This window comes from Bos taurus, chromosome 1, assembly GCF_002263795.3.
Source record: "Bos taurus isolate L1 Dominette 01449 registration number 42190680 breed Hereford chromosome 1, ARS-UCD2.0, whole genome shotgun sequence".
Lineage (NCBI taxonomy): Eukaryota > Metazoa > Chordata > Mammalia > Artiodactyla > Bovidae > Bos > Bos taurus.
Genome location: NC_037328.1, coordinates 145,923,214 through 145,936,371, shown reverse-complemented (window position 1 = coordinate 145,936,371; position 13,158 = coordinate 145,923,214). Strand labels below are relative to the sequence as shown.

Sequence of the window (13,158 nt, the reverse complement as noted above, 5' to 3'; positions counted from 1 at the left end):
AAATAATGGGGGCAGATCATTCTTCCCATGTAGTAGAAACTGTTGTAGAGCAGAGAAAGCAGACATCTTGTTTTATTTACTGGACGAACCTGACCCTGAAGTCGTAACATAGCCAGGAGAGTACGGACAGAAGGCTGACCTCTGATCTCGGTTACAAACCTGATCCCAAAAATACTAAGTAAAATGTTAGCACTTGTAGTTTTGTAGTATATAAAAAAACTCACAACTCACTTTATACTGTGCTGAACAATATGAACAATAGAAACCTATTCATGGAGTTTGCTGCCATTTCAGAAAAATAAGTGATCATTTCACTAGGTGTTGAAATGCTTTCCTTAACATTTATAGCCATTCCTTCTCCCCCCCACCACCCCCCCGCCAAGAAAAAAAATGTATACCCATTCCCAATAAAATTCCTTACTAAACTTGGATAAAATTCCTTAGCCTGATATGGCTACCTACCATAAAACTAGCCCAAAGCCTCCATGCTTCTTGGTAAAACATGAGAAACACTGAAGTTAGAACCAGCCTTGAACTGCCCCTGACATCACCGTTGTTCACTGTTCTCCTGGAGGCCCTGCCCAGTTTAGCACACAGACACAGTGGCATAAATATTGAAAGAGAGGAGGAACTGTTGTTTCCAGAGGGTAAAACTGTCAGTTCAAGATCATCAACAGTCACACCGTTAGAACCATTCAGCATTTAGCACGGTCATCAGACAGGTCAACCTACAACCGATAAAAATTCTCATTCACAATGGCAACAAATCTAGAACGTATGGACACAAACTGACCAGGAGAGGTGCTAAACCCTTAGGAGTGGATTCTCAGGGTCCTGAAGATGCAAAGAAAACCTAAAATAAATGCCTTGTTAATTGGAGGATGCAATACTATAAAGGTGTCAGTTCTGAAACTGTAAAGTCGGGGCATTTCTTTTTTTAAAAATTTCTTTTTAATTGAAGGATAATTGCTTTACAGTATTGTGTTGGTTTTTACCAAATAGCAACATGAATCAGCCATAGGCTTACCCATGTCCAGGGCATTTCTAATCAAAAGCCCAAAAGGATGTTTACCCCTGGTCTTGCCAAGTTAATTCTAAAATTCTTCAGAATGAGAAAATTTGTAGCAATTGCTGAGAAAATTTTGAATAACAAGGAAGGTCTGCTCTACCTGATATCAAAACATAAAGTTGTAGTAGACAAATGGATCACAATGGAAAAAATGAAAGAACAGAACCATATGTGATAAAAAGTACCATGCCAAATGAGGGAAATTAATGAGGAGAGGACAGACACTGGCATCTGTTTAGAAAAAGCATTAGACCCTCATCTCCCACTGCTATAATCATTACTTCCAGGGGAATTCCCTGGCATTCCCACGGTTAGGACTCAGAACTTTCACTGCCTACAGCCGTGGGTTCAATCCCTAATTGGGAAACTAGGATCCCACAGGCCTCAAGTCACAGCAAAAGAAAAAAGAAAAAAATTTCCCAGATGGATTTAGGAGCTAAATGCAAAAGTAAGAACCTTGCCAATGTTAGGGGAAAACAGAATCTGCTGCTAACCCTGTAATGGGAAGCAAAGCTTACAGTAGAGAAGCTTTGAGAGGCCAGCTGCCCAGGAGAGGGGAAGTTCCTGCAAGACAGAGGCTGCCTGCCCTTGGCACCCGTGCCTGACCCCAAAGCACCCCCACTCTACCTGATGCCAGAGGAACCCTTTCCTCCCTCTCTTTGTTGACTGTAAGCATTTCAAAACATGTACTTACAGTTTGGGGATAAGATCTTTTCATCCTTCTGGAAACAAGCTTCCTACTCCATTACTTCACGTGCACCGCAAAGGGAAGAGAGGTGTGGAGCACAGCCAAGAGGGGCGGATTCCCAGCTCGGAGGATCTGATGCACAGAGCCTCGGCCCAGGAGCTCCTGGCCCAGTGTCTGTCTAGCAGCCTGCTGCTGGAGAAAGAGGAGAGCAAGAGGTGAGGCCTGCTCCCTGGGGTTCCTTATGTCCTTTAGGCCTCCTGCTGGGTTAGCAAGGATCTCAATGATGAGACTCTTTGAAAAAGAAGGCAAGTGTGAAGTGTGAGGACAGAGGCAGTGCCCTTGATAGCGTGCCTTAAACTGCTTTATTACTTGAAATCAGTTTCATTGATTGTGTATCACTGAAGGTCTTGAGTTTCCTACTGGGAACTAAGTGTAGCTGGCTAATAAGCCTCTGTGGAGTGTGGCCGGCACCTGCTCTGTCTGTCTGGCCAACCTGACTGAGGATGTGGGTGCATCCCCATACCACAGGAAGTCAGGAGCTGGAGTAGACCCTCCTCTGCCTCCCCCACCACCCTTGTTTATGATTTTACCAAGAAAGAAAACCTGCAAGATAGGAGTTTGCACTGTTGTCCCCTTGCCTCCTCGTGCACTGTTCCCTCCAGCAGCTTCTGTCCTGGAGGCAAGGTCAGTCCCTCCCTTTGGCTGGACTCTCATTTCCCACCCACTCAAGGACACTCGTCCAGTGAGAGTCCTTCACTCTCCCATCAGTGTACAAACATGAAAACATGCTGCCATTTCTCCCTGTCTTGGTCCCATTTCCCTCTCTAGTCACCACCTCTGTGTTTCTGCTCCCCTAGGACATGAATTCCTCAAAAACTGTGATTCTCACTTTTCCAGTCTTCTGCAGCCCTTCCCTTCCCCCACGCCCCCAACATCCCCTTGGCTCACCTTGTACTCGCTTCTAGTCTCTGCTCATGTCTACTCAGCAAGGATCTCCTTACCCATCTTACCAGTCCACCCTGTGCCCATGTCTCTGCTTTGTCTTTCTAGCCTTCAGACGTTTCCCTTGTCTGTCTCCCCCCACTTAAGTATAAGCTGCCTGCAGCTGGCCTTGTCTGCTCTGTCTCAGTCCTGTAAACTTAGTACCCAGAATGGTGCCTAGTATTTGGTGGAAGCTTGATAAGATGTGTTAGGAGAGTGAACGAATGTGTTACGATTCTAAAAGTAGGTTTTTTTAGGTATGTATCATGTAAACAGTTTGGATCAGATTGTTTCTCTTAAAAAGACTAAGTATATAGAGTGGACAGCTCTGGAGTGTGTTAGGTGGCGGTGGGTCAGTTCATCACTGAGTCGTGTCTGACTCTTTGCAACCTCATGAACCGCAGCATGCCAGGCCTCCCTGTTCATCACCAACTCCTGGAGTTCACCCAAACCCATGTCCATCGAGTTGGTGATGCCATCCAACCATCTCATCCTCTGTCATCCCCTTCTCCTGCCCTCAATCTTTCCCAGCATCAGGGTCTTTTCAAATGAGTCAGCTCTTCTCATCAGGTGGCCAAAGTATTGGAATTTCAGCTTCAACATCAGTCCTTCCAGTGAACACCCAGGACTGATCTCCTTAGGATGGACTGGTTGGATCTCCTTGCAGTGGGATGTTACTTTGGGTTAGTCTTAAACTATAAGCAGCAGTTCATACATTTGGATAATCCAAAAAGATACTAATTAATTATACACACATAATAGCAAAATAAGCCAAAGAAGATAAACCAAATGAGAGAATTACAAGTAATGTTAAAAAAAAAAAAAAAAAAAACAGTTGTTTTGGATAAATGCCACCTTTTTCATTAAATAGAAATCAGGTTTATAAATTAAAGAGAAGATCCTAACCTGTTATATTTTTCTGCTTCTCAGTTGATGTTATAACTTAATTCCACCTTTAGGAAAAAGCAAAGCTTTAAAAAATTTAAAGCATACATAGGAGAAAAGTGAGTGATAGTTTTTTTCTTCCTAATAGATAATTTTTTTGTTCCTAATATGCAAATGTTTCAGGTTTGAAGATCAGCTTCAGCAGTGGTTGTCGGAGGACTCAGGAGCACTTAGAGATTCAATGTGCCTTCCCCTCTACCTTCCTCAGAATCTGGTGTCTCTGCCTCAGACTATTGAACCTGTGATGAAAACATCTATGACTGCAAGCCCTCAGGTGAGAAGAGAATACATTTGGCTTTTGTATTAGACTTAACGACTGACAGAATGGGAAAAAAGCAAGGTCTCTTTATTAGCTTAAATTAGAACTTTTCTTACACTTCATCTGTCAGTGTTATAGTGGCCCAGCTAATTTTGAATTTCTGCTTATGAAATGAGTGAAGAATGGGATTGAAATGTGCTAAGAACTGAACAAAACCCATAACCATGTGTGGACATGTAGTAAAACGTTGAGAATAGTCAAGTTGACAACAGTGGCTTGGTTCATGGAGCACATACCGTCCAAGCTTTGGCATCATCCAGACCCCCCTTTCTGGGATTGACTTTCCATGAGGAGAATTAATGAGGAAGGCATGCTCACAGAAGTCCAGGGCTTCAGTCAACAGTGTAAGATGACATACTGTTTCCAATTACTAGTTTGGCAGATACCTTAAAAATATTTGTACTGATTAACTTAGCAATTCTGCCCTAAAGAAATTACTGTATATGACAAAAATTAATGTATTTTTGTTCACTGTAGTGTTAATTATAATATATAAAAGTGGAAACTAAATAGCCAATGATGAGAGTCTGCTTTAGCAGTCACAGTATATATTATGGAATAGTTCCTAGTTCTTAACAATGATATATAATAAAAATTACTAGAAGTTGTTCATGGTAGAATCAGAAGAGAAAACATTCCATGTGCAGATGATACCAGCTATATGTGTGTGTGTGTTGGAAGGGGCTGGAAGGATGTATGATAGATGCCAAGAGAGGAGTTTGTTGAGCCCAACAGCCCCCAGAAGAGGTTTCTAACGTGAGCTGGATCTAGTGCCTTTAGAGAGAATATATCTTGGCTTATGGATATACCAAAACTACTTTTAGTTTCTTTATTTGTTCAAACAGAATGAAAGGATAGGAAAGCAACTGCAGTTGTCAGAGGCAACAGGCACATCTCTGACTGAACGGCTGAAGCACCTAGAAAGGCTGATCCAGAGTTCACGGGAGGAGGACATTGTCTCTGAGCTCCATCTCTCTGCACTGTTGGACATGGTGGACATTTGAGCCGCTGGAACTGAGAAAGGGTCCAGAAGATTTTATTTTACTCAAAATAATGTTATTCTCAGATGCTTGATGCATGTTGGAAATGTGATTATTAATCATGCAAATAAACCTTTGGACTATCTAATGAAATCTTCCTCGGTTTTCACAATGAAAGTCTGTTTCCCTCCTGTGTAATGTTCTTGATACTCTTTATCTGTTTTCATAATCTCTTCTGTCATCCAGCAACCCTTGGTGTTACATTTTGGTGTGTAACAGTGGTCATTGTCTCAGCAAAAGTTGTAGTCCCTCATGTGCCAAAATCAGTCATTCAGGGATGAATAAGGTGCAGGGACCCCACCAGCTCACACCTCAAGAGAGACAACAGATGTACCGAGCCAACAGTATATGTACATATCTCTGAGGCATAGAGCATGTGTCTGGATTGGGAGCAAGGGGACACAGGGGACTGGGTGGAGGAGAGAGCAGAATTCCTGAGAGGAGTGTAGGAATATATCTGAGAGGATATGAAGAAAACCTGGAGGTGCCAGTTTGGTAGTAGTGCCAAGTGAGAAGATAGGCCAGGTCACAGCAACCCTTGCTGCTTTACTGTGAGTACTGTGGGAATCAGCTGTTGGAGGATATTAGGCAGAGAAGTGACTTGGTCACATTTTGTTTTAAAAATTGCCTGTGGGGAACATTAGGAAAACAAGCCCTGAATTTCGAAAGAGGGTTGCTGCAGGTGTCCAGGTGAAAGATGAGTCTGCTAGCAGTTGGTGTGGAGAGAAGGGATAAATTTGAGACATACACAGAAAGGGGTATTAAGATAGACTTGGTGATGTTGAGTATGATCATCAATCTTTAATTGGCACTCAGCATCTCCCTACTATATCCCACACCCCCTATTTCATATCTTCTCATTCTCTTCAAATATACATTTCTAGATGATGACTTGCTTGTTATTTCACTGAGAAACAAGAAGCAGTAGGAATAGAACTTCCTCATCCTACCAAATCTGAATCTACCAGCCAAACTTTGCATCCCCTAGAACAAACACTAATCGACTCTTAGGGATTTCTTCAGTGATTAACTTCATGTTTTCAATAAAGACTTCAGTAATGCTATTTGTTAATCTTGATTTTAGAAATTATCTATTGATTTCCTACAATAGAAAATGAGTTAGCCCTTATACTGTCCTCTCTGCAATGAGTATCACCCACACATGCATACTACATTTCCTCTGCCACTAGTCTCCCAAAACAGTTTAATGTTAGCTGAAATCTGCATTCAGAGTTCACTATGGGTGTATTAATACTGTTTGCTATTGAGCCCTGTATTGGTTTATGATGACATTTCCACTACGTACAACTGTTGTCCCTGGAGTCACTTGTCTTGTTTTTTCATTTGCTTGTTGTCTGTGTTCCTGGTTCGACTTCACCCAAACCTCTCGTCACTAAATGTAAAGCTTCTATCAACACTCCTGTGCATCAGGTAGTATGCTACTTCCATCTTCTTTTGGAAATGACCGTTTGGGAAACCCCCATCTTTGTGCCACACGTTGGACATTTCCTGGATTCTGAGTCATATCTGACTTGGCTTGCCTTCTCGTTTTGATGGAGCTCATCTTTTAGAGCCTTCTGAGTTTGCATATCTAAAATGTCTTTAATTCCACCCTTACATTAGGTCCATCATTTGAATGGAAATATAATTTTACATTGGAAATCGTTCCCCTATGTTTTTGTTTTGTTGTTGCTCGAAGTTTTAAAGATTATCTCTAACTTACATGCAGAGTACATCATGAGAAATGCTGGACTGGAAGAAACACAAACTGGAATCAAGATTGCCGGGAGAAATATCAATAACCTCAGATATGCAGATGATACCACCCTTATGGCAGAAAGTGAAGAGGAACTCAAAAGCCGCTTGATGAAAGTGAAAGTGGAGAGTGAAAAAGCTGGCTTGAAGCTCAACATTTAGAAAACGAAGATCATAGCATCCGGTCCCACCACTTCATGGGAAATAGATGGGGAAACAGTGGAAACAATGTCAGATTTTATTTTTCTGGGCTCCAAAATCACTGCAGATGGTGACTGCAGCCATGAAATTAAAAGACACTTACTCCTTGGAAGGAAAGTTATGACCAACCTAGATAGCATATTCAAAAGCAGAGACATTACTTTGCCAACAAAGGTTCATCTAGTCAAGGCTATGGTTTTTCCTGTGGTCATGTATGGATGTGAGAGTTGGACTGTGAAGAAGGCTGAGCGCCAAAGAATTAATGCTTTTGAACTGTGGTGTTGGAGAAGACTCTTGAGAGTCCCTTGGACTGCAAGGACATCCAACCAGTCCATTCTGAAGGAGATCAGCCCTGGGATTTCTTTGGAAGGAATGATGCTAAAGCTGAAACTCCAGTACTTTGGCCACCTCATGCGAAGAGTTGACTCATTGGAAAAGACTCTGATGCTGGGAGGGATTGGGGGCAGGAGGAGAAGGGGACGACAGAGGATGAGATGGCTGGATGGCATCACTGACTCGATGGACGTGAGTCTGAGTGAACTCTGGGAGTTGGTGATGGACAGGGAGGCCTGGCGTGCTGCGATTCATGGGGTCGCAAAGAGTTGGACACGACTGAGCGACTGATCTGATCTGATCCCTGATGGTCTCAAATTTCTCAACACGGTTCGATGTATTGGTCTCTCTCCTTTATTCCCTGCCAAATTTATTGTGCTGGGCACAGAGTAGTTCTTTCCAATACTCTTTGCTGTGTAACAAACTACCCCAACCATAGGTTAAATTTGGGCAGCTTAAAGCTGGGCAGCTTTCTTTTGCGATCTCTCATGCAGAAGTCAGCTATTCCATGCATTGGTTGGGAATGTGGTTATCCAAAGTCTTGACTAAGCTGGATGTCCCAGACAACCCACTCATATAGCTGGCAGGTGATGTTGCACTATTGACTAGGGGCTCAGCTGGGGTTTTCAACCTGAGTAGCTAGCCATATGTGACCTCACCATGAAGCTTGGCTTCCTCACAGCAAGGTGGCCTCAGATAGGACTTCTCACATGGCATCTCAGGGCTTAAGTACAAGTGTCCCAGTGAGCAAAATGCAAGCCCAGCTTTGGAATCTGTACAGGGTCTCTACTGGTTATAGGCAATTGGTTATAGGTTCAAGGGATGGGGCATAGGTCCTATTTCTCAATGAGGTTGACTGGTAAGACCACATAGTACAAGAGTATGTGAGATGGGAGATTTTGGAGGCTTCTTTAGAAAACATTCTCCCATGCTTTTTCAATCTAGAAAATTCTCTACAATTCTGGGAATTTGGGGAAGTTATTTAATGCATTCTTCCCCTCCACTACTTCCCTTAGGAACTCCTACTATTCAGATGTTTGACCACCTGTATTGATGCTCCAATTTTCTTTTTAATTTTTTAATATCTTTATCTTTTTATCTTACTCCTAAAATTTCTCTATCTCTCTGTTCTAGTGACATTAAAACTGCTGCCATATTATGAATCACTATATTGTACACTTTTATATAATATTGTATGTCAACTATACTTCAATTTTAAGAAGTTAAAAAAATTTTAAACTGCTGCCATATTTTTAATTTCTGAGAATTTTTTTTCCCTAGTGTTTCTTATTAGAGACTTGTGCTCATTCACTCATTTATTTAGTATATAATTTTGGAGTATTTACTATATGCCAGGCATTACTCCAGGTGCTGGGGATATAGCAACAAGTGAAACAAATTTCAGCCCTTACCGAGGGCTTATATTTTAGTAGGGAGACAGGCAATAAGATATGCAAAACATTTGGCATGCTAGTTGATGATAAGCACAGAAAAATAAGGCAGGGAGGGTTAGAATATGTCAGATGATTATTTTTTGTAATTCATTCATTTTGGACTGCACTAGTTGAGGTGAGCAGGGGGCTACTCTTCGTTGCAGAGCATGAGCTTCTTATTGCAATGGTTTCCCTTGTTGCAGAGCATAGGCTCTAGGGCACACCAACTCAGTAGTTGTGATGCACAGGATTAGTTGCTCCGTGACTGGCGGAATCTTCCCAGACCAGGGATTGACCCTGCGTCCCCTGCATTGGCAGGCGGATTCTTATTCACTGTACCACGAGGGAAGTTCAACAGATAATTCTTGTTTCCTGGGTGCAACATCCTATCTCTGAGGACATACTTTTCTGAAAGTCTTCTTCCACAACTTTCAATTATCTCCATTTCTCAAAATTTTCCTTTTTCTGTGTGTTTTGTTGCCTTTCATGTTAGAGGTCTTCCTTGAATGTCTGGCTTATTGATGGAGCTCTGAGGAGCTTGCTGGAAGCTCTATGTGAACTAATAGGCTTCTCTGCTTTTCTACTGGATTCCAGTTGTCAGTGTTTGCAGGTCTTTTATGGGAGCACCATTTGCTTCAGAGAAATCCTCCTACTGCCTGAAGCTATATGGCTAGTGGGAGAAGTGGAACTCCCATATGAGTGGAGACTTCTGTTCAACACCCTGCTTTCAGTGACCCTCAGCTATGCCTTGTGCCTGAGTTCACACTTGATCTGACTCAACTGCAGCAGGCTTCCACCCAGGTAGGAGAAAGGATCTACTGTCACGTTGCTTCTTATTCAAACTTTCCACCAGTTCTAATTTCTGCACCTCCAGTTCATTGGCAAAAATGGTCTTTTTTCTGAAAGACTTTACCTCCACACATGGGTTTCAGCTGTCTCTGCCTTGCTAGGTTAGTTATTGAAAGTGAAAGTGGTAGTCACTCTGCTGCTGCTGCTGCTAAGTCGCTTCAGTCGTTTCATGGACAGAGGAGCCTGGTAGGCTGCAGTCCATGGGGTCGCGAAGAGTCGGATACAACTGCGCGACTTCACTTTCACTTTTCACTTTCATGCATTGGAGAAGGAAATGGCAACCCACTCCAGTGTTTTTGCCTGGAGAATCCCAGGGATGGGGGAGCCTGGTGGGCTGCCGTCTCTGGGGTCGCACAGAGTCACTCAGTTATGTTCAACTCTTTGTGACCCCCATGTAACCTGATAGGCTCTTCAGTCCATGGGATTCTCCAGGCAAGAATACTGGAGTGGGTAGCCATTCCCTTTTCCAGGGAATCTTCCTAACCCAGGGATCGAACCCAGGTCTCTTGCATTGCAGCCGGATTCTTTACTGTCTCAGCCACCAGGGAAGCCCAAGTCAATTATTACTCCTTCTTATTTTCCCAGCCTCTCTGATTTTGTTGACCTCTCTTTATGTGGTCCACTGGAGAAGGGAATGGCAAACCACTTCAGTATTCTTGCCTTGAGAACCCCATGAACAGTATGAAAAGGCAAAAAGATAGGACACTGAAAGATGAACTCCCCAGGTCGGTAGGTGCCCAATATGCTACTGGAGATCAGTGGAGAAATAACTCCAGAAAAAATGAGGGGATGGAGCCAAAGCAAAAACAATAACCAGACTGGTGATAGAAGCAAGGTTTGATGCTGTAAAGAGCAATATTGCATAGGAACCTGGAATGTTAGGTCCATGAATCAAGGCAAATTGGAAGTGGTCAAACAGGAGTGGCAAGAATGAACATCGACATTCTAGGAATCAGCAAACTAAGATGGACTGGAATGGGTGAATTTAACTCAGATGACCATTATATCTACTACTGTGGGCAGGAATCCCTTAGAAGAAATGGAGTAGCCATCATAGTCAACAAAAGAGTCCGAAATGCAGTACTTGGATGCAATCTCAAAAACGACAGAATGATCTCTGTTCGTTTCCAAGGCAAACCATTCAATATCATAGTAATCCAAGTCTATGCCCCGACCAGTAATGCTGAAGAAGCTGAAATTGAACAGTTCTATGAAGACCTACAAGACCTTCTAGAACTAACACCCAAAAAGATGTCCTTTTCATTATAGGGGACTGGAATGCAAAAGTAGGAAATCAAGAACACCTGGAGTAACAGGCAAAGTTGGCCTTGGAATACTGAATGAAGTAGGGCAAAGACTAATAGAGTTTTGCCAAGAGAACACACTGGTCATAGCAAACACCCTCTTCCAACAACACAAGAGAAGACTCTACACATGGACATAACCAGATGATTGACACCAAAATCAGATTGATTATATTCATTGCAGCCAAAGATGGAGAAACTCTATATACAGTCAGCAAAAACAAGACTGGGAGCTGACTGTGGCTTGGATCATGAACTCCTTATTGCCAGATTCAGGCTGAAAATTGAAGAAAGTGGAGAAATCCACTAGACCATTCAGGTATGACCTAAATCAAATCCCTTATGACTATACAGTGGAAGTGAGAAATAGATTTAAAGGACTAGATCTGATAGACAGAGCGCCTGATGAACTATGGACAGAGGTTCATGACATTGTATAGGAGACAGGAATCAAGACCATCCCGAAGAAAAAGAAATGCAAAAAAGCAAAATGGCTGTCTGAAGAGGCCTTACAAATGGCTGTGAAAACAAGGGAATTGAAAAGCAAAGGAGAAAAGGAAAAATATACCCATTTGAATGCAAAGTTCCAAAGAATAGCAAGGAGAGATAAGAAAGCCTTCCTCAGTGATCAATGCAAAGAAATAGAAGAAAACAACAGAATGGGAAAGACTAGAGATCTCTTCAAGAAAATCAGAGATACCAAGGGAACATTTTATGCAAAGATGGGCTCAATAAAGGACAGAAATGGTAGGGACCTAACAGAAGCAGATGATATTAAGAAGAGGTGACAAGAATACAAAGAACTGTACAAAAAAGATCTTCACAACCCAGATAATCATGATGGTGATATCACTCACCTAGAGCCAGACATCCTGGAATGTGAAGTCAAGTGGGCCTTAGGAAGCATCACTACAAACAAAGCTAGTGGAGGTGATGGAATTCCAGTTGAGCTATTTCAAATCCTGAAAGATGATGCTTTGAAAGTGCTGCACTCAATATGCCAGCAAATCTGGAAAACTCAGCAGTGGCCACAGGACTGGAAAAGGTCAGTTTTCATTCCAAACCCAAAGAAAGGAAATGCCAAAGAATGCTCAGACTATCGCACAATTGCACTCATCTCACACACTAGTAAAGTAATGCTTAAAATTCTCCAAGTCAGGCTTCAGCAATACATGAACCGTGAACTTCCAGATGTTCAAGCTGGTTTCAGAAAAGGCAGAGGAACCAGAGATCAAATTGCCAACATCCGCTGGATCATTGAAAAAGCAAGAGAGTTCCAGAAAAACATCTATTTCTGCTTTATTGACCAAAGCCTTTGACTGTGTGGATCACAATAAACTGTGGAAAATTCTGAAAGAGATGGGAATACCAGACCACCTGACCTGCCTCTTGAGAAATGTGTATGCAGGTCAGGAAGCAACAGTTCGAACTGGACTTGGAACAACAGACTGGTTCCAAATAGGAAAAGGAGTATGTCAAGGCTGTATATTGTCACCCTGCTTATTTAACTTCTATGCAGAGTACATCATGAGAAACCCTGGGCTGGAAGAAGCACAAGCTGGAATCAAGATCGCCGGGAGAAATATCAATAACCTCAGATATGCAGATGACACGACCCTTATGGCAGAAAGTGAAGAAGAACTAAAGAGCCTCTTGATGAAAGTGAAAGAGGAGAGTGAAAAAGGTGGCTTAAAGCTCATCATTCAGAAAACTAAGATCATGGCATCTGGTCCCATCATTTCATGGAAAATAGATGGGGAAACAGTGGCTGACTTTATTTTTCTGGGCTCCAAAATCACTGCAGATGGTGACTGCAGCCATGAAATTAAAAGACGCTTACTCCTTGGAAGGAAAGTTATGACCAACCTAGACAGCATATTCAAAAGCAGAGACATTACTTTATCAACAAAGGTCTGTCTAGTCAAGGCTGTGGTTTTTCCAGTAGTCATGTATGGATGTGAGAGTTGGACTATAAAGAAAGCTGAGCACCGAAGAATTGATGCTTTTGAACTGTGGTGTTGGAGAGGACTCTTGAGAGTCCCTTGGACTGCAAGGAGATCCAACCAGTCCATCCTAAAGGAAATCAGTCCTGGGTGTTCATTGGAAGGACTGATGTTGAAGCTGAAACTCCAATATTTTGGCCACCTGATGTAAAGAGCTGACTCATTTGAAAAGACCCTGATGCTGGGAAAGATTGAGGGCAGGCGGAGAAGGGGACGACAGAGGATGAGATGGTTGGAT

General features: G+C 42.5%; 1 protein-coding gene across 3 annotated transcripts in view; it reads left to right on the top strand.

Moving 5' to 3' along the window:
* MCM3AP (minichromosome maintenance complex component 3 associated protein) overlaps positions 1-5,135 on the top strand; it is a 42,196-nt gene extending 37,061 nt beyond the window's left edge. For all 3 annotated transcript variants that reach the window (XM_005202085.5, XM_005202084.4, NM_001192803.2), the window contains 3 exons: positions 1,766-1,972; positions 3,807-3,957; positions 4,848-5,135. In XM_005202085.5, coding sequence (XP_005202142.1) covers positions 1,766-1,972; positions 3,807-3,957; positions 4,848-5,006 — 517 coding nt within the window. In that variant the 3' untranslated portion in view covers positions 5,007-5,135. The remainder of the gene's footprint in view (positions 1-1,765; positions 1,973-3,806; positions 3,958-4,847) is intronic.
* The last annotated feature ends 8,023 nt before the right edge of the window (positions 5,136-13,158 follow it).